The following is a 24,131-nucleotide window of genomic DNA, read 5'->3' as shown; positions in this document are numbered from 1 at the left end:
CTAAGAGCTGTAGCATGTCTTATGCCTCTCTAGGGACCGCTCACTCAGCACATGCACACTGCCTCACAGCTTGTTTGTGCTGGTGGGGAGAAAATGACTAAGTCGACATGGCACTCCCCTCAGAGTGCCATGCCAACCTCACACTGCCGGTGGCATAGGTAAGTCACCCCTCTAGCAGGCCTTACAGCCCTAAGGCAGGGTGCACTATACCACAGGTGAGGGCATATGTGCATGAGCACTATGCCCCTACAGTGTGTAAGCAAAACCTTAGACATTGTAAGTGCAGGGTAGCCATAAGAGTATATGGTCTGGGAGTTTGTCAAATAAGTACTCCACAGTTCCATATTAGCTACACTGAAAACTTGGAAGTTTGGTATCAAACTTCTCAGCACAATAAATGCACACTCATGCCAGTGTGGGATTTATTGTAAAATACACCCAGAGGGCATCTTAGAGATGCCCCCTGAATACCAGTCCGACTCCTAGTGCTAGGCTGACCAGTTTCTGCCAGCCTGCCACAACCAGACGAGTTGCTGGCCACATGGGGAGAGTGCCTTTGTCACTGTGACCAGGAACAAAGCCTGTACTGGGTGGAGGTGCTTCTCACCTCCCCCTGCAGGAACTGTAACACCTGGCGGTGAGCCTCAAAGGCTCATGCCTTTTGTTACAGCACCCCAGGGCATCCCAGCTAGTGGGGATGCCCGCCCCATTGGCCATTGCCCCCACTTTTGGCAGCAAGGCTGGAGGAGATACTGAGGAAAACGAGGAGTCACCCACAAGTCAGGCCAGCCCCTAAGGTGCCCTGAGCGGAGGTGACCCCTGCCTTTAGACATCCTCCATCTTGAGATTGGATGATTCCCCCAGTAGGAATAGGGATATGCCCCCCTCCCCTCAGGGAGGAGGGGGCACAAAGAGGGTGTAGCCACCCTCAAGGACAGAAGCCATTGGCTACTGCCCCCCAGACCTAAACACCCCCCTAAATTTTGTATTTAGGGGCGACCCTGAACCCAGGAAATCAGATTCCTACAACAACAAGAAAGACTGCTGACCTGAAAGCCTCGCATAGACTGCGGAGACGACAACTGACTTGGCCCCAGCCCTACCAGCCTGTCTCCAGACTCAAAGAACCTGCACAGCAACGCATCCGACAGGGACCAGCGACCTCTGAGGACTCAGAGGTCTGCCCTGAACCCGAAGGACCAAGAAACTCCAGTGAACGCGGCACTGTTCAAAAACTGCAACAACTTTGCAACTTTAAAGCAACTTTTAAAGAACTATCTCTTCCCGCCGGAAGCGTGACACTTCACACTCTGCACCGGACGCCCCCGGCTCGAGCTCCAGAGAACAAACACCGCAGAAAGGACTTTCAGGTGACTACGATGACGTGAATACCCTGAGACGACCCCCCACAGTGTCGCCTGCAGAGAGGATCCAGAGGCTCCCCCTAACCGCGACTGTCTGGTAACAAGGAACCTGACGCCTGGACCAAGAACTGCACTCGCAGCCCCCAGGACCGAGAGAAACCACCTACCAGTGCAGGAGTGACCAGCAGGCGGCCCTCATCCTAGCCCAGTCAGTGGCTGGCCCGAGAAGTCCCCCTGTGCCCTGCCTGCATCACCTAAGTGACCCCCAGGTCCCTCCATTGCTTTTAATGGCAAACCCAATGCCTACTTTGCACACTGCACCCAGCCGCCCCTGTGCCGCTGAGGGTGAGTTTTGTGTGCCTGTTTGTGTCCCTCCCCAGTGCTCTACAAAACCCCCCTGATCTGCTCCCAGAGGACGCAGGTACTTACCTGCTAGCAGACTGGAACCAGAGCACCCCGGTTCTTTATAGGGGCCTAAGTGTTATGGGCCCTGCTTTGACCTCTGCACCTGACCGGCCCAGTGTTGCTGATGCTGTGGCTTTGGGGTTGCCTTGAACCCCCAACGGTGGGCTGTCTATGCCCAGGAGACTGACTATGTAAGAAACTTAACCAAACTTACCCTCCCCCAGGAACTGTTGATTTTTTTGTGTCCACTTTTAAAATAGTTTATTGCCATTTTAACTAAAACTGTGTGTACTACTGCTTTTAATCAAAGTTCTATACTTACCTGTGTGAAGTACCTTGCTTTTTATGTACTTACCTCAAATCTTGAATCTTGTGGTTCTAAAATAAAGAAAATATATTTTCTATATAAAAAAACTATTGGCCTGGATTTAAGTCTGAGTGTGTGTTCTCATTTATTGCCTGTGTGTGTACAACAAATGCTTAACACTACCCTCTGATAAGCCTACTGCTCGACCACACTACCATAAAATAGAGCATTAGAATTATCTAATTTTGCCACCAACAGCCTCTTAGGGGAACCCTTGGACTCTGTGCACACACCCTCACTTTGAGATATTATATACAGAGCCAACGTTCTACAGATATGTTTATGGGACCCCATTCTTTGGTTCACTAATGTGTCGCCAATAGGTCCGGGGCATTTTGTAAGACAATGTTGTTGAGGATACTTCCATGGCACCCAGAATCTTCAATGCATCGAGTAAAGTCAGTGTGCTGCACTGGGCAAAGGGTGGTAAGCCACGCCCACAGCACTTAGTCAAGCGAGGTAAGTGCAAAGGGACCGAGCACCCAGAAAATCTTCAGCAGAATGACCCTCATCTATAACTTGGGCAGATAATATCTGGGTGCTTGGACAAGCAGCTGCAAGGCTCGCTGTACTTTATCCACTGCATCCATAATGCAAGGACTTTGGGGCAGGAATGCTTTCCACAGCGGTAAAAATAAAATGGTTCAACTGGGTTTCACCCTTTGAACCGTGTGAGCTTGAGAAGTCTTGTTTCATCAAAAATGAATAAAAGTTGGTATTCATTTAACCATAGAATGAAGGTATGCTAAGCACCTCCTCTGACTGGCTGTATTGCATCACAGCATCTCCTAGGCATTGGGTATGGACTGACCACAGATACCAGCCCAGGGTCAAAGGGACTACTGAATCCTGTCTGACCTTTGAACCTAGAATCGTGAGCCAAGCGGTGAAAGATGCAATGTCACCTGGAAGACGCAGTGTCACCTATGACCATGAAACAGGATCTGGGGGAACGTCTGGCACACCTGGTACCTGCTCCTTCACACTGATGGATCACAAAGGGCTCCTGTCTATCCTCATGGGATGGCCCATCAGTTGTGGCTCCATCTATAGAGATGCTTGCTATAGGCCCCAAAATGCACCCTACAGAATGTTCCCATCAGACCAAGCTCACTCTATACAGATGCATTCTATAGGTTCAGGTCTGTTTAGACAGTGTAAGCTCTTCGCTATGCAAATGCTTGCTATAGGTTACTGTATGTTTCCACTCAATCTATACAGATGCTTAGTATAGGCTCCGGTATGTCTCCGGTCAGTCTCCGCTATAGGTTACTGTATGTCTTCTACAGAAGGTTCCTATCATACGCAGCTCCATCTATACAGAAACTTAGAATAGGCTCCGGTATCTGTCCCGTCGGTCTCTGCTCCATATATAGAGGTGCTTAGTATAGGCCCTGGTATGTCTCCTGTCAATCTCCGGTCCATCTATAGAGATGCTTTGTATAGGCTATGGTATGTCTCCCGCCAGTCTCTGCTCCATCTATAAAGATGCTTAGTATAGGCTCCGGTACGTCTCCCGTCAGTCTCCGCTCCCTCTATAGAGATGCTTCGGATAGGCTCCGGTACGTCTCCCGTCAGTCTCCGCTCCATCTATAGAGATGCTTAGGATAGGCTCCGGTACGTCTCCCGTCAGTCTCCGCTCCACCTATAGAGATGCTTAGGATAGGCTCCGGTACGTCTCCCGTCAGTCTCCGCTCCATCTATAGAGATGCTTAGGATAGGATACGGTGTGTCTCCTGTCAATCTCCGCTCCATCTATACAGATGCTTAGGATAGGCTCCGGTACGTCTCCCGTCAGTCTCCGCTCCATCTATAGAGATGCTTAGGATAGGCTCCGGTACGTCTCCCGTCAGTCTCCGCTCCATCTATAGAGATGCTTCGGCTAGGCTCCGGTACGTCTCCCGTCAGTCTCCGCTCCATCTATAGAGATGCTTCGGCTAGGCTCCGGTACGTCTCCCGTCAGTCTCCGCTCCATCTATAGAGATGCTTAGGATAGGCTCCGGTACGTCTCCCGTCAGTCTCCGCTCCACCTATAGAGATGCTTAGGATAGGCTCCGGTACGTCTCCCGTCAGTCTCCGCTCCATCTATAGAGATGCTTAGGATAGGATACGGTGTGTCTCCTGTCAATCTCCGCTCCATCTATACAGATGCTTAGGATAGGCACCGGTACGTTTCGCGTCAATCTTCACTTGTTCTATACAGATGCTTAGTTCAGGCTCCCGTGTGTCCCCCGTCAATCTCCGCTCCATCTATAGAGATACTTAGTATAGGCTCCGGTACGTCTCCAGTCAGTCTCCGCTCCATCTATACAGATGCTTAGGATAGGCTCCGGTACGTCTCCCGTCAGTCTCCGCTCCACCTATAGAGATGCTTCGGATAGGCTCCGGTACGTCTCCCGTCAGTCTCCGCTCCATCTATAGAGATGCTTCGGATAGGCTCCGGTACGTCTCCCGTCAGTCTCCGCTCCATCTATAGAGATGCTTAGGATAGGCTCCGGTACGTCTCCCGTCAGTCTCCGCTCCATCTATAGAGATGCTTCGGCTAGGCTCCGGTACGTCTCCCGTCAGTCTCCGCTCCATCTATAGAGATGCTTAGGATAGGCTCCGGTACGTCTCCCGTCAGTCTCCGCTCCACCTATAGAGATGCTTAGGATAGGATACGGTACGTCTCCCGTCAGTCTCCGCTCCATCTATACAGATGCTTAGGATAGGATACGGTGTGTCTCCTGTCAATCTCCGCTCCATCTATACAGATGCTTAGGATAGGCACCGGTACGTTTCGCGTCAATCTTCACTTGTTCTATACAGATGCTTAGTTCAGGCTCCCGTGTGTCCCCCGTCAATCTCCGCTCCATCTATAGAGATACTTAGTATAGGCTCCGGTACGTCTCCAGTCAGTCTCCGCTCCATCTATACAGATGCTTAGGATAGGCTCCAGTATGTCTCACGTCAATCTCTGCTCCATCTATACAGATGCTTAGGATAGGCTCTGGTATGTCTCACATCAGTCTCCTCTCCACTTATAGAGATGCTTAGGATAGACTCCGGTACATTTCGCGTTAATCTTCACTTCTATACAGAAGCTTAGTTTAGGCTCCGGTGTGACTCCCGCCAGACGCTGCTACATCTCCACAGATGCTTGAAATAGGTCACTGCATGGTTCCAACTCTGTCCCCATCAGTTTCACCCACAGCTCAATCTATGCAGATGCACACAGGAGGTCCCCGCCTGTCCCCTGTCCCCATCCCATTGTTCTCAGCCCCCATCCATATGTTGTGTGCTATTGATTCCTGTGTCTCTCCTACCAGCTGTCCCATAATTCTCACATCCATATGTAGAGGTAATTACTATAGGTTTCGGGATGTTTTCCATTAGTCTAAGCTCCAACTATACCGATGTTCACTATAGGCTCCCGCATCCCTGCTACACACTGCCCCATCACTCCGCTCTTTCTTCAGAAATGCTTCATACAGGATCCTGTATGTACCCTATAGACCAGTGATACTCAAAGTAGGGCCTGGGGCCGCATGGGGCCCTCCTGACCTTTATATGCGGTCCCAGGTCAACAAACACTGGGCTGCTGTTAACTCGACTCAGACCTAACTTTAAAAATATGTTAACTAAAGGGACAAACATTTACTTGAAGGTTAATTGCAGTTTAAAAAAATAAGTATCAAGGGTGTCCTGCACCATTTAACTTTTGCAGCGCTTTCATTTCTTAAGACATCTTGCAGCATATGTCTAAAAATATGGTAGGTCTTTAAAATTCAATAAGTGTGATTCACTTGCAGGTAGAACCGTTTCACCTTAGCACATCGGATTATATCAGTGCAATGAGAAGGATTTTTTGGAACGTTGTAGTTTTCAAACATGAATTTAGAAACAATAATGCTCCCCCCACCCTGGCAACAATGCCAAAGGTGAACTAAAAGGCAAACCAGATGTTATTGGCACCCCTCTGGGTGACCTGGCTTGCTATTATAGATGAACAACATTATAGTTTAGTAAATCAAACACCGGAGACATTTTTTTACAGCATGAACCCTGAAGTCATTCACGTGGAGGTCCTTTTGTATGTGATAATGAAGAAAAAGGAGGGAAAATGAAATAAAACAATTGCCTAGGATCACACAATTTGATCAAGTAGGGAAGCTGGGATTGATTCCAGGTTTTTTGGTCCCACATTGTTCTATTCAATGCAGCCACTAGATGTACCTGTTTCACGTGTCCTACACCTGCCTATATGTCTATCTTTCCCTCCCTCACCCACACACACCACCTGGTGTCACCAGTGCAGCCCTCGGTACACCACTTACCAAACTTTTTGGCCCCTGGGAAAATGTTTGTGAGTACCCATGCTACAGACCGTCTCCTTGAGTCCCAGATCTTCATGCGCAGATAATTCCTTGCTGTCCCCTGTAGACAGTCCCATCTGTACCTCACCCATCAGATTAGCTCCATCCCTGCGGATGCTTACTATAGGTTCCTTTAGGTCTCCTACAGAATGTCCCAGCTAGTCTCTGCTTATAACATGTTCCTTTAAAGTCTGTTCCTGTACCGGTCTGCCTCACGAGTCTCCTAACCAACCTTCAGCCCTAAATGCAACAGTTCTTCCAATACAGATGGCTACCTAGAGAGGTCTCGAATCTCTGCTACAGACTGTAGCGGGAGCCCCAGCTTATTGTATAGAGCATGTGTTCCCTTAGGTCCCCAGATAAGATGCTCTGGGAGGCTAGCTTGTACTCTATATTGTGTCCAGTAAGTTCCACCGTCTTTGCTATTTGATGTTCTCCACTAGATGGCTCCCCCCACCCATAAGCTCCCTCCTTCCGGTTCCTACCAGTTTCTCCTGCTCGGTCTCTGCGTTTTGGCGCCTCTTCATCTCCACCGAGACCTGGTTGCGCGCGTGTTTGAGCTTCACCTCCAGCGTGTTGAGCTCGCTCTGGCTCTTCAGCAGCTTCTCGCGCGTGGTGCCCAGCTCCTGCTCGGTGCGCTTACACCGCCGCAGCATGGCCTGGAAGGCGCGGACGATGGTGATGTACTCTGTGTAAGTGAGGGGAGGAGAGTCAGACGGGGGCACAGAAACAAGGGTACAGTAACCAGGCACAAAGATGGGGCACAGACCATGAACAGCATGCCAGAAACACATGTGGGCAAGGTCCACACCTGTAACACTCACCTTCATGCACCTGCAATGAATAGGCCTGGTCCTGGAGCGAGAACCTGTGATCTTGCAACGGTGGCCCTAGAAGCAGCTGGTGTGATGCCAACTCCTTACAGGCGCCACATTCTGAACCTATTGCTTCCCTTCATGTTACCGAAAAGAGCAGAAAATCTCACCTTTTAAGCCCAACCCCTAGCTCTCACTTCAGTTTGATTAACTGCCCAATGCCAGTTTTGGGGGTATGTTGACAAGGGCACATTGATACTCCTGGCACATGACTGAACATTCCTCACTACATACTTAGTGCAGGTACACTGGTCTCTGCCATAAATTTTAGGGGTGGGTGGTGAACTCCGCTTGTAGAGTTTTTCCCACTACGCGCTTCACTTAGAACGCAGAGTTCTGAAACACTCTGCATAGCAGAGTTTTTTTTCGTCGTTTGCGCTCGCCAACATTTAATTGGCGAGCAAGGAAAATCACCACCTCCGAACGTGGGCGGTCGCAGATGGTTGCAACCCCCGCGTTTAAAAATCATCTGTTCGCTTTGAGGAAGCTGCCGCTTGAGTAGAAAATCTGTTCGAGCAGCAGAAAAGAAGCAGCTCCGTCTTGCGCCGTGCCTGGTGCCATTTGTGCCAATTTTTCAGCACAGGAAAAACACCCGGTGTTAAAAATCAGTGGGAATGGCATGATCTAACACACTCCACCGCTGGCGGAACTCAGCGTAGTGCAGCAGAGTTTTTATGTCACTTCTCGGAGTTCCGCATAGCAGAACTCCGCAAACTCCGCTCAGGCCTAATACATTTTCATTAGTATAAAATGTGCCAAGAGACCACTGTTTCACAATTGGAACACTCTACAATGTCACAACCATTGCTTTAAGTGTGATGAAAAAGGGGTGAGGGGGCTCTAAAATGGGCGTGGCCTATGTAATTAAGGGTGTGGCTTAAAGTACATTTCTGCAATTCTCATAGTGTGTGGCATGTTGGTCCTGTGAACTCTCTCTTCTTGCATGCAACTGACGCACACCTAAAACGAGTCAGCACCATCGGCTTTGTCAATGGGTGTTAGCAGTTTAAGGTAAACGAGTAACAACAATGATTTTGCTGTACCTAATACTGAAACGGTTTCAGTTTTGACATAGTGAGACTGGGAATTAAACATCACAGAGGCCGGTGGAAGGGGCAGTGGTCTTTGGAGTGTCTCAATCACTCCTGTTATGTTCACCTTAGGTTACACATGTGCACACTTAGCCACATCTTCTCCAACTGTGTATCTTACATCTCATGCCTTTTTTCTGCAGCACCCTCTTGGACTCAACTGAATGCACTTGCTCCCATCTCCCCCCCAAACCACAACACACATCAACTACCCCATATGTACAGCGCTTCCTTTCGGTTTGTCAATATTTTGACAACTGTGGACTTCCTGTACACACATTTGGGCAGAATTACATTTGCAGATGGAATAAATGACCATTGCTCTGCAGAGAGGCAAAGGATTGGATGAGCATTTATTCTGAACACCTTTTTGAGTCACTGACAGGCACTGAGGGAAAAGAAACTCGCACTGTCTTCAGCCTCAACTCCAGAGCTCCCAATCGTGGACCCTTATAAACACCTCCATCAACTCATTTCAATGTATGCACTATACAAGAGCTATCTGCTAGACATAAAAAAAATAAACACAACATCCTGGAGATAGCTAACACTCTTGGGGATGCACAATGAAGAGAAACGTGAAATGTTAAGCAGAACTAAAAACTGTTGACATGGATTACCTCAAATTTTTTTGCATCGATTGTTCAGGAACCAATCTGCCTTAAAGGCAAGATACAGGCCCCATTGGGCTCTGTTTCCATGCCTGTTTTCAATTACTACTGGGACAGAGACCCAGAAGAACCCAACCCACTTAAAACCCTGGCCACAGTAAGAGGCTGTTATGACGCTAGCAACCGCTACGACTCACTCTGACAGTTGTGTCTTACAAATAGAGAAATTCCAGAAATCCTGAGTGTGTTGTCCCCACTCTGATACTACACAATGGGGTTGGAGGAAATAAGATAAATCTATTAGTAGCAACAGCTTTGGTTGTGATCCTGCCAATATTTCCTTTGGGGTTCTTTTTAAAGACTGTTGTGTTGGGACCTATGTGGGGAATCCCCCCTTATGGAACAGGTGGTCTTACACACTTAATGCCATGCTTCATCATAGACCACCTATCCCCACCCTAGTAGGGCAATGCCACCAGGACGGACACGACCTCACAGTGAGGTGCATCCAGAGGGAGTTCTTAGATAAGGTTTTCTGGATATTAAAAGGGATCCAGTTGCATTAAAAATACCTAGAGGACAACCAGTGTTAATACACCTTTAATAGTGGTGTCCGTTGGTAAGGTTAAAAAATGAATTGACTGTGTGGGTATAATGACTCGCCCCCGTCATAAGTCAAAGCCAACATGTTTCTGCCCTCACAGTGAGCCAAAACTGGTCTGGGGCATTCTTCAGGGCCAAGGATCCCTAACCATACATAAGTGATCTAATTACTATTCTATCCCACTACTGGAAAGGAACACTTAATATCCAAAAACTCGGGGCCTACCCAAGTGACATTGATAGATTATGGATAACTATTCATGGAGAGAAACAAAGCAAACGAGAAGAGCAACTTCACAGAAAAATGCTCTATTGTTAGCACGCACTGAAAACAAAAATCGGTGGACATGCTGTTAAGATACAAAGGAGATGCCAACCACATGTAGAAAAAGTCTTCTTTATTAAGTATGCAGGAACAACCCCTGCCAGGGTTCACAGAAAGCACCCAGCTCCACAGACCGCTCCGTCTTCTCTCAACGTCATCCTTCAAGCAATAACATTCCAACCCCACATTCTTAACAGACCTGCAATGGTTACTAGGATACAACACATCTTCCCCCCTTTACTCAATTTTTAACAAATGCTATTGACCTAAACAATGAGATATAAATGCTATTGGGCTAAACAATATGATATAAACTACATTGACCTATACATTCTTTTATTAAAAATATTTTTTTCTTAAACTATACTAAAGACAAACATTCCCCAGAACACAGGCGCCATACCATGGACCGCCTAGGCAACCATGATGAATGAATACTTGTTATTTCACCAGCTTAGTGACATGATAATCTTTCATCCACGATGGGTTGACTGCAGTTCTACTGCTTTTCCTCACATTGCAATCCATTAAATTTGACCTCCCTCCACTAACTTCCTCATCCTTCACTTCACACTCCTTCTCACTACACCTAGTAACCTTTCGCACATTCCATTTCTTACCATCACTTAACCACAAGCTGTTTCCTACCCCAACCTCAACTTGTTTGGGTTTAGACCATTTTGACATACTCCTCCTTGGACTACTCGGTACCCACGACCTGACCCAGTCCCCTCCATTGTACTTGCAATTCTTTCTTTTCACACAGTCATTGTGTCTGTTGACATATTTGTCCTGATACTCTTCAACTCTTTTCTCTAACTCCTTTCTATTAAATGTCTTAACCTTGGCCTTGTTCATCCATGACGGTGTTAATTTAGTACCTGCCACTCTCCCTTTTAACAGGCAAAAAGGAGTTTCGCCAGTAGCTGAATGGGGGGTATTCCGATAACTCCACATCATTTCTTTGACCGCTTGATACCTTGTTCTTCACTCAACTGCACACATTCTTTCAACACTATTGAATCTCTCTACAAGACCATTCTCCCTAGGATTGTATATAGCAGTAGTATAATGTTCCACCTTCAAATTCTTCAAATAGTCCCTGAACTGTTCTGATACGAATTGCGGACCATTATCAGAAACTACACATTCTGGATAACCCTCCCTATGAAACACCTCTTCACAAAAATCAATTACACTGTCAGTCTTCACCTCTCTCACAAATGCCACCTCTGGTCACTTAGAAAAGTAATCTACCAACACTAGGGCAAATTCTCCCGTTATTCCTTTGGAAACAAACGGCCCACAAATGTCAATGGCTACCTTCTGCCAAGGTTTTTCCGGAAATTTGGTGCCCGATATAGAAGATTCTCTTATCACATGGGAATTGTCGCTACACATGCATGCTACGCAGTTGCGAACACACCTCTCTATATCTTTGTCCATACCCGGCCACCAAAAATCCACCTGCGCTCTCCTTTTCATCCCGGTCATACCACCATGACCTTCATGTAATAGATTCACCAGCTTTTCTCTCAAACTCACGGGTACCACTAGTCTTTCACCCCTTCTCAACACCCCATCTATCACAGATAATTCTGGCCATAATTTACTATATTCGCGCAGCACGTCCTTCGGATTGTGTATTTTAGTGGGATTCGCAATATAGTCACACAACGTGCTCAAATCTTCATCATCCTTTAATGCTTTCACCCACTCCTCCATTCCTATGCTGCCTCCACACGATTCACTAACACTGGCCACTACCCATTCTTCGCCATTCAGATCATCCTCACCTTCCTCTACATTCTGCAAGGGAATGCGCGACAAACAATCGGCATATCTGTTAATCAACCCGGCACATATGTCAACTCAAAGTCATAATCTTGTAAACGATACAGCCATTTAGCTGTCCTTGGAGTGGCATTGCCGGCTCCTTTGGTAGAAAATATGTCAACTAGAGGTTTGTGATCTGCTCTAACCTCAAATCGATTGCCCCACACATATATTTTGAAGTAATTGACACCCCACCAACATGCCAGAGCCTCTCTCTCAATTACCGAATGCGTAGCTTCCGCTCCTTTAAGAGTGCGTGACACAAAGGCCACCAACTCTTTCTTGACCCTTCTTTTTTTGCATCAAAACCGCCCCAAGACCGTATGCACTAGCATCTACCGCAATGATAGATTGATCATTGGGATCAAATGGTTTCAGACATACAGACTCTGAAATTTCCTTTTTTACTAAGTCAAAAGCTTCCTGGCACTCCCTTGACCAGAGAAATTGAACTTTCGATTTCAAAAGTGTTCTCAATACATGTACTTTTGTGGCAAATTGCGGAACAAATTTTGAATAATATTCTGCCAGGCCCAAAAAGGATCGTAGTTGATCCTTGTTCATCGGAGCTGGCGCATTTTTGATGGCATCGAGCAATTTATTTTTTGGCCTCACACCATCTTCAGATAACGTGTGACCTAGATATTCTATTTGCCTTACACCAAACTTGCATTTATCCGCACTGATGGTGAGTCCGGAATCTTGTAACCTTTGCAGGACTTCCATCAACATCTCATTGTGGTCACCTATATCCTTGCCCCATACCAAAATGTCGTCTTTGAACACTACAGCTTTCTTAACTCCTGACAATATACTGTTCATAATTCTTTGAAAGACTGAGGATGCTGATGCTAACCCAAACGGCATACGAACACACTGAAACATGCCCTCAGGGGTAATGAAAGACGTTAATTTCTTAGATGAGGAGTGTAACCGTACTTGATGATACGCATTAGAAAGATCGATCGATGAAAAATACTTAGCCCCCCTCACAGATGACAATAGTTCACTGATGTGTGGCAGAGGATGACGATCCACTAATATACACTTGTTGAGATCCCTCAAATCTATGCACATGCGTAATTTCCCATTAGGTTTACGCGCCAAAACAATAAGCCACTCTGATGACTCGATGGGCTCAATTACTTTACTCTTGCACAATCTCATCAACTCCTCCTTCAATTGTGGTCTTAAGGCAAATGGTACATTCCTCACTTTGTGTATTTTAGGAGTGCTACCCGATCTGACCACAATTCGATGCTCAATTTTTTTTAGACAACCTAAATTCTCTGAAAATAGATTGGGAAACCTTCCCCGCCATTTGTTCTTTTCCTCGTCGTCCACTACTAACACTTGTCTAGGATGGTTAGTATTCAATACCATTCCTTAAGACTTTTGTTCACTCCATCCCAATAAACTCTTTCCATGTTCTACCACATATACAGGTACTTTTGCACTCCTTTCCTTGAAAACTATAGTACACATTACGTAGCCAACCAGGGGTAATTTGTCTCTACAATATCCTACCGGTTTAATGTTTGTGGGCATGAGTTCACCGCACTCCAACTCTTTCCACACTTGTTTACTTACAATGGTGTACGGTAAACATGAATCTACCCACACTTCCACCATTTTATCATTTATCTTGACCATGCACTTTGGAGGGGTATAGTTAGCTCCAATTGCCCCCACACACTCCTCTATAGTTAACACTTCAACGTTACCCTCATTATCATTCTCATGCTCATCATTAGACTGTGTATCATCACACACTTTGATGCTGTTTACTGAAAGTTTTTTTCGTTGCTTCTGCACACGTCCCAACTTGCAAACACGTCCGAAATGCCCTATTTTCTTACACTGGTAACACTTCATAAAGGTCGCAGGGCATTTGTTAGCCTCCGTGGTAGGATTACTGCTACCGCACCTATAACATCCCCTTTCCTTTTTTTTCCCACTTTACAACATCCCCTTTATTTGGCCTGGAGATAACGTTCACGTCGTTCGAAAAACTATCATTATTAAGTTGCTTAAAATTAAGTTCAGATAAATATTTGGAAGTGTTCTCTATCCGTCTCGCAATATTGATTGTCTTTTGTAACGAGGGATCCTTCAACTCCAGTAGTCGTTCTTGAATTTTGGAATTGTTTGTTTTGTTAATAAATTGGTCTCTAGTTAGTTCTTCCTGCAACTCTCTAAATTTGCACGACGCAGCTAATGTTCTCAATTCGGCAACATATTGCTCTACAGTTTCTCCTTGTGCTTGAATCCTGGAAAAGAATGTGTGTCTTTCCACAACCACACTGACTTTTCTGCCATAATGGTCATCTAATGCTTTCATAGCTATACTGTATTCATCACCACTGAAGTTGTCAGAAGGTGATTGTTGGACCTGGCTTTTTGACAGGGACATCCCCAAACTTTTTGCCTCCTTCCTCCTAATTTTTCTGACCTGCTGTTGTTGGCTTTTGACCTCTGAGCACTTTACCACTGCTAACCAGTGCTAAAGTGCATATGCTCTCTGTGTAAATTGTACTATTGATTGGTTTATCCATGATTGACTATTTAATTTACCTGTAAGTCCCTAGTAGAGTGCACTACATGTGCCTGGGGCATGTAGATTAAATGCTACTAGTGGGCCTGCAGCACTGGTTGTGCCACCCACCTCAGTAGCCCCTTAACCTTGTCTCAGGCCTGCCATTGCAAGGCCTGTGTGTGCAGTTTCACTGCCACTTCGACTTGGCATTTAAAGTCATCATCTCCTGACTGGGTCTTGGTAGTGTTTTCAGTACTCTCCTACCTTCGACACCCAGTGTTTTAAAATAGCTAACTTACGCAATGGTTCGAAAGTGACCCCTCCAATTGCCTCCAATTACGTCTCAAAAGCTTCGCGCCAGTCTTCCCACACCATACATGGTGGACCCGGACTTTGTAAGAATTTTACTGGTGCCAAAATGGATGACATTTCCATGCTGTTATCCTTTTAGTTTTATTCAATAATTAACTAAAACAGCAATGGCTAAGCAAGTTCATACCTAAAAAAAACAAATCTATAAAATAGATACATAAACAATGAAATAAAGTGATCACCGTTGTCTGCGTTGCTTACTAGTCACTTTCAATATTTGAAACTTGTGCACGTTGTTTTTCATGCAATGTTATAGTTGTATTTGCCAGGCGCCTTAAAAAAAAAATTCTGTTTCGTTCACTCTTCATCCACCACGGCAGTTGCCGTGGTTACGCGTACACTTCCTTCGCTACGGCCGTTGCCGTGGTTACATGCACGTGTGCCACTCGCCTTCTTCCTACGTCACGCTGCTAGTGTCGTGGTTGCGTTGCTAGCGTGTCGACGTCACCGCGTGACTGCACTCGCCGCTCCTCACGCGTCCTCCACGAGCCTTCCAGCGGAACACGGTAAAATTCTATTGTTAACGTTCAAAAAGCGCCTTTACCGCACCATGAACGCGCATTAACATCAATACAATTTGAATTCCTGAAGCGGCGTAAATTGTGCAGAAACACTGCACCGCACAACGTTCATGTCCATCTGCACTCTTCTTTTATACTTATCTTTTTGCAGATGACAAACCCTTTAAAAGTATCACGTTCTATCTTTAGCTTCGATCTTTTTTTTTTTTTCACACCTCACAGCGTATCCTTGCTCACGTTGCGCTTTTCTTTCTTTACCTCCGAGAATTTACCTTCTTTTGGCAGGGGTTGACGCCGTTGCAAGTCACAGGATCTTCTTTTGACATCGTCTTTAATAGCCGCATCCCATCCTCGTCGCCAATGTTAAGATACAAAGGCGATGCCAACCGTGTGTAGAAAAAGTCTTCTTTATTAAGTATGCAGGAACCCAGGGTTCACAGAAAGCACCCAGCTCCACAGACCGCTCCGTTTTCTCTCAACGTCATCCTTGAAGCAATAACATTCCAACCCCACATTCTTAACAGACCTGCAATGGTTACTAGGATACAACACATGCCTCATAGGAAAACACTGCAAACACAGGTGCCAAATTACATGCCAATAAAACACAACATGCAGGTCCTTGTATGAATATAGTGCCAACCATTGTTAACCACTACACCCACTCTTACCCTAAACTTTAGGGATTCGGGCCTCTGGTCTGGGGATGATGCCCCTTGTAGTCACACACTGCAGAAGGAATAAAATACTAAGAAAAGTAGGCATGGGTTCATGTTATCTCCTGTACACATCCTGTTCAGTCCTGGGGTGGGATGAACACAGTGCTCCATATTGCGCATTTGTGTCACCCCAGCGAGCATTGAACATGATTACAGAACTTCTCAAAGTAATATTCCTGCGTATACTGTTTGCTGCATTCAACCGTAGGATGTATGGAACCAACATCGCGGGCAGGGGAGAATTATACCTGTGCTGCCACTCATTGTTTCTTTAACTTGTCTTTTGCCAGTGGGAATGTACCCCTCATTCAGGAATATAACAAACAGGAAGGGTCTCAGACTCTAGTTGTTAGACTCAATAGTAAGGTAGTCCAACCAATCTCCCTGGGCAGGGTAGAGAACTATAAAGCGTACAACCCCCATGAACCCAGGTATGTATCTCATTACTGATCGCAATATGCTAAGAGACTCGCAACTTGTGCTCCTTTTGCGTAGACTACATTGTATGGAGTGAAGTCTGCGCAGGCAGGCGGTCCTGCCTTGTGCTGGTCCCCCGTTCCCACCGCACTTACTTCATCAAAGGGTGCATCATGTTTCTGCACCTACTTCAACCTCCTCCCAGCCACTTGCCTGAGAGTGCGGAGGAGGATAAGCTCCCCTATACGTACCCACGTGCGTGCTGGCAACGTATCAAGCCAGAGCGTATTAGCTGCGTCATCAGTGTGGGAAATGGAGTCCCTTGCTTGTTGATTCCCACACGTGCCAACCCAATTTGAATCGCGTAGTGGAGTCGCATACTTAAACTATGTTACGGACCCTCGGGACATGGTTGGGGGAAGGAGGATAATAACATATGATTTTCCAGTCACTGATGCAGTCTCAAAAATGATTAAAATATTGGATCTAACACAAAGCATATCAATGTATCTCAGTGTTATCACCGTGGTGCTGCTTGTTTGATATTGAATCAAACAAAAATAAAATAATCTTTCTGTGACATACCACTCCATGTCATCAGCACTGTGATTTTTCATGATATAGTGGCTAGTAAGTTTTGTTGAATCTTGTCTGCATCGTATAGTTCTCCTATGTTCACAAATACAGGTTCCAACCCTTCGTGGGGTCAATCAAATGTACTTCAGCTTACAGGGACAGAACATAGATCACATTTTTGCTGTTACAGTTAGTTAGTGACCTCAATTCCCATAGTGTTGGTAGACCCAAGTCTAGGTTTGTTGTTTTTTGGTAAATTTACACACTGCATTTCCCACATGGGATGTGGCCTGATGATGGAGGTAAGTGCCATAATGTTGATTGCATATCTGTTGGTACCTTATCTCGAGGTCATGTGTGGACAATTATATCTTGGATGCTTTTAGCCTTTCTAAAAGCATGTAATGGCTGTGTGAAGTTGCCCTTCTCATTTGTTTTGTTTCTCTCCATGAATAGGTATCCATAATCTATTAATGTCACTCAGGTAGGCCTTGAGTGTTTGTATAATAAGGGTTCCTTTCCAGTAGTGGGATAGAATAGTATTTAGATCACCTATGTATGGTTAGGGATCCTTGGCCCTGAAGAATGCCCCAGACCAGTTTTGGCTCACTGTGAGGGCAGAAACATGTTGGCCTTTTGTCTCACGACGGGGGCGAGTCATTATACCCACACAGTCAATTCATTTTTTAACCTTACCAACAGACACCACTATTAAAGGTGTATTAACACTGGTTGTCTGCTAGGTATTTTTAATGCAACTGGATCCCTTTATTATCCAGAATACTTTATCTAAGAACTCCCTCTGGATGCATTTCACCATGAGGTTGAGTCTGCCCTAGTGGCATTATCCTACTAGGGTGGGGATGGGTGGTCTATGATGAAGCATGACACTGTTAAGTGTGTAAAACCACCTGTTCCATAAGGGGGAACTCCCCACATAAGTCGCAACATAACAGTCTTTAAAAAGAACCCCAATGGAAATATTGACAGGATCAGAACCAAAGCGTTTGCTATGAATAGATTGATCTTATTTCCTCTACACCCATTGTATATACTCTTTTGATTATGGGAGGAAGTGCGGATGCTTTTCCTCTCTCTGTTTGTGTAAGGCCCACTCCGATACACCCAACGACGGGGGGACTTTGTGGGAAGGCAGCCTGGGGGTCTAGGCCTCCACTAGTACTGGCTACAGTGCTAAAAAATGAAGGGACCCTCTGCACAGTGTGAGGGGGGCATGAGTATTTCAGCTCACAAATATTCACTGATCTTCAGCTTAAGGAACCCCCCCCCCCCCCCCCCACCCTCCAACAGCCGCAGAGGCCTGTGTTATGCTTTGATCACATACTGGTTTACACAGGTTAACTAGTTTGACCCAATTGTGGCTGCCAACTGCCCACCGTTAGGATCTGGCACTGTGGTCCTCTATTTTTCTCACCTTGCTAAATTTGTTATGCCCCAAACCAATTTGAACGTCTTATTGCTAAAAAATAGTATGAAATTCTCTCCATGCGGGTTTCACAGGAGGATTTCTTAGCAAGCTTAGTGGAGAGCATCCAAGTATTGGTATCAATGTGTGAGTACTTACAGAAGTTCAGGGGCACAATGTGTTAGAGAAGTTCATGGTTCCAATGGCACACCAGACCCCTTCTTCATCCTACCCTTATGCACCAGACCCCTTCTTCAGTCCTCCCGGACACACCAGACCCCTTCTACAGCCCTCCCTGACATACCTGACCCCTTCTTCAGTCCTCCCGGACACACCAGACCCCTTCTACAGCCCTCCCTTATACACCAGACCCCTTCTTCAGTCCTCCCTTACACACCAGACCCCTTCTTCAGCCCTCCCTTACACACCAGACCCCTTCTTCAGCCCTCCCTGACACACCAGACCCCTTCTGTAGCCCTCCCTTACAAACCAGACCCCTTCTTCAGCCCTGCCTTACACACCAGACCCCTTCTTCAGCCCTCCCTGACACACCAGACCCCTCTACAGCCCTCCCTTACAAACCAGGCCCCTCTACAGCCCTCCCTTACAAACCAGACCCCTTCTACAGCCCTCCCTTACAGACCCCTTCTACAGCCCTCCCTTACAGACCCCTTCTACAGCCCTCCCTTACAGACCCCTTCTACAGCCCTCCCTTACAGACCCCTTCTACAGCCCTCCCTTAAAGACCCCTTCTACAGCCCTCCCTTAAAGACCCCTTCTACAGCCCTCCCTTAAAGACCCCTTCTACAGCCCTCCCTTACACACCAGACCCCTTCTACAGCCCTCCCTTACACACCAGACCCCTTCTACAGCCCTCCCTTACACACCAGACCCCTTCTTCAGTCCTCCCTTACACACCAGACCCCTTCTTCAGTCCTCCCTTACACACCAGACCCCTTCTTCAGTCCTCCCTTACGCACCAGACCCCTTCTTCAGTCCTCCCTTACAAACCAGACCCCTTCTTCAGCCCTCCCGGACACACCAGACCTCTTCTGCAGCCCTCCCGGACACACCAGACCTCTTCTACAGCCCTCCCTTATACACCAGACCCCTTCTTCAGTCCTCCCTTACACACCAGACCCCTTCTTCAGCCCTCCCTTACACACCAGACCCCTTCTTCAGCCCTCCCGGACACACCAGACCTCTTCTTCAGCCCTCCCTTACACACCAGACCCCTTCTTCAGCCCTCCCTTACACACCAGACCCATTCTTCAGCCCTCCCTTACACACCAAATCCCTTTTCCAGCCCTTCCTGACACACCAGACCCCTTTTCCAGCCCTTCCTGACACACCAGACCCCTTCTACAGCCCTTCCTGACACACCAGACCCCTTCTACAGCCCTCCCTTACACACCAGACCCCTTCTTTAGCCCTCCCTTACACAACAAATCTCTTCTTCAGCCCTCCCTTACACACCAGATCCCTTCTTCAGTCCTCCCTTACAAACCAGCCCCCTTCTTCAGCCCTCCCTTAAATGCCAGACCCCTTCTTCAGCCCTCCCTTAAATGCCAGACCTCTTCTACAGCCCTCCCTTACAGACCCCTTCTACATCCCCCCGACACACCAGACCCCTTCTACAGCCCTCCCTTACACACCAGACCCCTTCTACAGCCTTCTCTTACAGACCCCTTCTACAGCCCTCCCTTACAGACCCCTTCTACAGCCCTCCCTTACAGACCCCTTCTACAGCCCTCCCTTACACACCAGACCCTTTCTACAGCCCTCCCTTACACACCAGACCCCTTCTTCAGCCCTCCCTTACACACAGACCCCTTCTTCAGCCCTCCCGGACACATCAGACCCCTTCTACAGCCATTCCTTACACACCAACCCCCTTCTTCAGTCCTCACAGACACACCAAACCCCTTTTTCAGTCCTCCATTACAAACCAGACCCCTTCTTCAGCCCTCCCTTACACACCAGACCCCTTCTTCAGCCCTCCCTTACACACCAGACCCCTTCTTCAGCCCTCCCTTACACACCAAACCCCTTCTTCAGCCATTTCCTTACACACCAGACCCATTCTTCAGTCCTCCCTTACACACCAAATCCCTTTTCCAGCCCTTCCTGACACACAAGACCCCTTCTACAGCCCTTCCTGACACACCAGACCCCTTCTTTAGCCCTCCCTTACACATCAAATCTCTTCTTCAGTCCTCCCTTACGAACCAGACCCCTTCTACAGCCCTCCCGGACACACAAGACCCCTTCTACAGCCGTCCCTGACGCACCAGACCCCTTCTCCAGCCCTCCCTTACACACCAGACCCCTTCTTCAGCCATTTCTTTACACACCAGACCCCTTCTTCAGCCCTCCCTTACACACCAAATCCCTTCTTCAGCCCTCCCTAACACACCTGACCCCTTCTACAGCCCTCCCTAACACACCAGACCCCTTCTACAGCCCTCCCTTACATACCAGATCCCTTCTACAGCCATTTCCTTACACACCAGACCCATTCTTCAGCCCTCCCTTACACACCAGACCCCTTCTTCAGCCCTCCCTTACACACCAGATCCCTTCTACAGCCATTTCCTTACACACCAGACCCATTCTTCAGCCCTCCCTTACACACCAGACCCCTTCTTCAGCCCTCCCTTACACACCAGACCCCTTCTTCAGCCCTCCCTTACACACCAGACCCCTTCTTCAGCCCTCCCAGACACACCAGACCCCTTCTTCAGCCCTCCCAGACACACCAGAGCCCTTCTAAAGCCCTCTCCGGCAAACCAGACCCCTTCTAAAGCCCTTCCTGGCAAACCAGACCCCTTCTAAAGCCCTCCCTGGCAAACCAGACCCCTTCTACAGCCCTCCCTGGCAAACCAGACCCCTTCTACAGCCCTCCCTGGCAAACCAGACCCCTTCTACAGCCCTCCCTGGCAAACCAGACCCCTTCTACAGCCCTCCCTGGCAAACCAGACCCCTTCTACAGCCCTCCCTGGCAAACCAGACCCCTTCTACAGCCCTCCCTGGCAAACCAGACCCCTTCTTCAGCCCTCTCTTACATACTAGACCTTCTTCAGCCCTCTCTTACATACTAGACCTCCTTCAGCCCTCTCTTACATACTAGACCTTCTTCAGCCCTCTCTTACATACTAGACCTTCTTCAGCCCTCTCTTACATACTAGACCTTCTTCAGCCCTCTCTTACATACTAGACCTTCTTCAGCCCTCTCTTACATACTAGACCTTCTTCAGCCCTCTCTTACATACTAGACCTTCTTCAGCCCTCCCTTACACACCAGACCCCTTCTTCAGCCCTCCCTGACACACCAGTCCCCTTCTACAGCCCTCCCTGACACACCAGTCCCCTTCTACAGCCCTCCCTTACACACCAAACTCCTTCTTCAGCCCTCCCTGACACACCAGACCCCTTCTTCAGCTCTCCCTTACACACCAAACCCCTTCTTCAGCCATTCCTTACACACCGGACCCCTTCTTCAGCCCTCTCTTTCACACCAGACCCCTTCTACAGCCCTCCCTGACACACCAGACCCCTTCTACAGCCCTCCCTGACACTCCAGACCCCTTCTACAGCCCTCCCTTACACACCAGACCCCTTCTATAGCCCTCCCTTACACACCAGACCCCTTCTTCAGTCCTCACGGACACACCAGACCCCTTCTTCAGTCCTCCCTTACATGCCAGACCCCTTCTTTAGCCCTCCCGGACACACCAGATCTCCTCTTCAACCCTCCCTGACACCCCAGACCCCTTCTTCAGCCCTCCCTGACACACCAGACCCCTTCTTCAGCCCTCCCTGACACACCAGACCCCTTCTTCAGCCCTCCCTGACACACCACACCCGTATTTCAGCCATTTCCTTACACACCAGACCCCTTCTTCAGCCCTCTCTTTCACACCAAACCCCTTCTTCAGCCCTCCCTTACACACCAGACCCCTTCTTCAGCCCTCTCTTACATTTTAGACCCCTTCTTTAACCCTCCATTTTGGGAAGCCCAAGCCTGCCGGGTGAAGACATGAGAAGGAGAGGCTACCCCAAGACAGATTTGTGTATTGCTACATTTCTGTGAGCTGGGTGGGACACACATTGGAGGGAAGGAAGAGATTCCCTTTACATCTCAAAATGCTTCTCTTTGATTCAGTGATAGATCAGAGGGAAGAGGTCTGGGCAAATCTCAGGAAGGGAGATGAGGCTGTTAAGAGAATCATAAGGGTAGGGCTGGGGGTCTGGCATTAACAATTTGATGCACATATGACTGTGGCTCAAACCCAGGTGTGAACCCTGGTCACTTCCATTAATTATGTTGAGAGCAATAGTCTTCAGAGTCCTGCATCGTGTGAAAGACCATCTTTCATGAAGAAAGAAAAAAAGGAGACATGGTATGTCAAAAAAGCAGAACCCCCCCAACAAACCTTGAAAGACCCAGACCCTAAATCACATTTGGTGTCTGGGAAAGGACTATAAGAAGGGGAGGTTGAGACCCCAAAATGTGTCATTTGTCAAGCAGTCAGACAAGCTGTGTGAGGAGGGGAGGCCCTGCAAAACTTCTGGCTGTGACCTGGACTGGGGCAAAGGCCTGCTAGTCTCCCTAGTCCACCTGCCCAAGGACCTAGAGCACCAGAGCCTGGCTGCTTGCCAAGACCAGTGTGCCCTCTGAGGAAGAGAAGAGAGTTGGAGGGCGCGAGGTCCAGTGGGCAGCCGTGAGGACTCCCTGTGCACGGTGTGAGGATTCGGCTGTCCACAGATTGGGATGTTGCCTGTGGTCAGGATTGCTCTTGGCGACCCCCATAGCCCCGGCGAGGACCACCGCAGACTGAGCTGTGCATTGAGCACCAGCTGGGTCCTATACTGCCACACTGCGGTGACCCTGTATGCCAGGCGTGGCCACTGGTAAAGATACTACTTCGAGAAGTGTCAAGAGATGTGACCATCTGGCACTTGTGTTGGAAGACCCGGCGCCTTCATAACCACATACCACAGCAACCCCGTATGACAGGAGGGGCTGTTGGTACCAACCCAAGAATTCAGGACACCACCTGAGGAGGAACCTCTGGTTGGACCCACCCTGCGAGGGGACTGCCGGCCCCCTTCTCCCCAGAGACAGAGATGATGCAGATATCTAACATGCAACCTTACACAGGTGGCAGCGAGGGGATCCCACCCGGCATACAATTACTTATACAAGGTACGGTACATCATCTATGAGAAGAATCTAGCTCCTAGTGTAAACAAGCCCCACATCTCCTCACTAGGCGCTTCTCACCGTGGCTTACCTCCTTCCACGTTGATGTCCAGAAAGATCTGAAGCATGTCGATGACGCGGATCAGCCGCTCCCCCATCCTGGAAGAAGAGAAGGGAACATCAGCCATGTTCTGCGGGGTCACCGTCACAGTACGTAAGCCCCCCCACCCCACGCTTTCTTTTTTTCAAAACTTGACACAAGTAGAAAATGAAAACAGTCTCGGAGACTTTTCAGGCAGGGGCAAAGTGGGCTCTGCCCAGGGCCCCAGCCTTTCAGGGGCCCCTGCAGAGTTTTGCCCTGTGCTCTTGAATGATTCTTCAACAGGTTGTTTCAAATATTGTTTTCCTTTAATTTATTTTTAATGTGGGTGACATGCGAGAGTGCATTACAGATATTTTGCAGAGAAATGTTTCATGCAAAATCCATAAAAAAGTTCCTTTAGATCAAAGCAGGACTTCACATGTG

General features: G+C 47.8%; 1 protein-coding gene across 1 annotated transcript in view; it reads right to left on the bottom strand.

The window, feature by feature from the left end:
• LOC138286679 (rac GTPase-activating protein 1-like) overlaps positions 1-23,762 on the bottom strand; it is a 312,034-nt gene extending 288,272 nt beyond the window's left edge. Inside the window, exons 1-2 of the mRNA XM_069227153.1 lie at positions 23,697-23,762; positions 6,977-7,179 (exon numbers count right to left, since the gene is read on the bottom strand). Of these exons, the coding sequence (XP_069083254.1) occupies positions 6,977-7,179; positions 23,697-23,733 (240 nt within the window). The 5' untranslated portion in view covers positions 23,734-23,762. The remainder of the gene's footprint in view (positions 1-6,976; positions 7,180-23,696) is intronic.
• Positions 23,763-24,131: the final 369 nt, after the last annotated feature.

Source organism: Pleurodeles waltl, chromosome 3_2, assembly GCF_031143425.1.
Source record: "Pleurodeles waltl isolate 20211129_DDA chromosome 3_2, aPleWal1.hap1.20221129, whole genome shotgun sequence".
Classification (NCBI taxonomy): Eukaryota; Metazoa; Chordata; class Amphibia; order Caudata; family Salamandridae; genus Pleurodeles; species Pleurodeles waltl.
The sequence above is the reverse complement of the archived record's forward strand: the minus strand, read 5'-3'. Positions and strand labels throughout refer to the sequence as shown.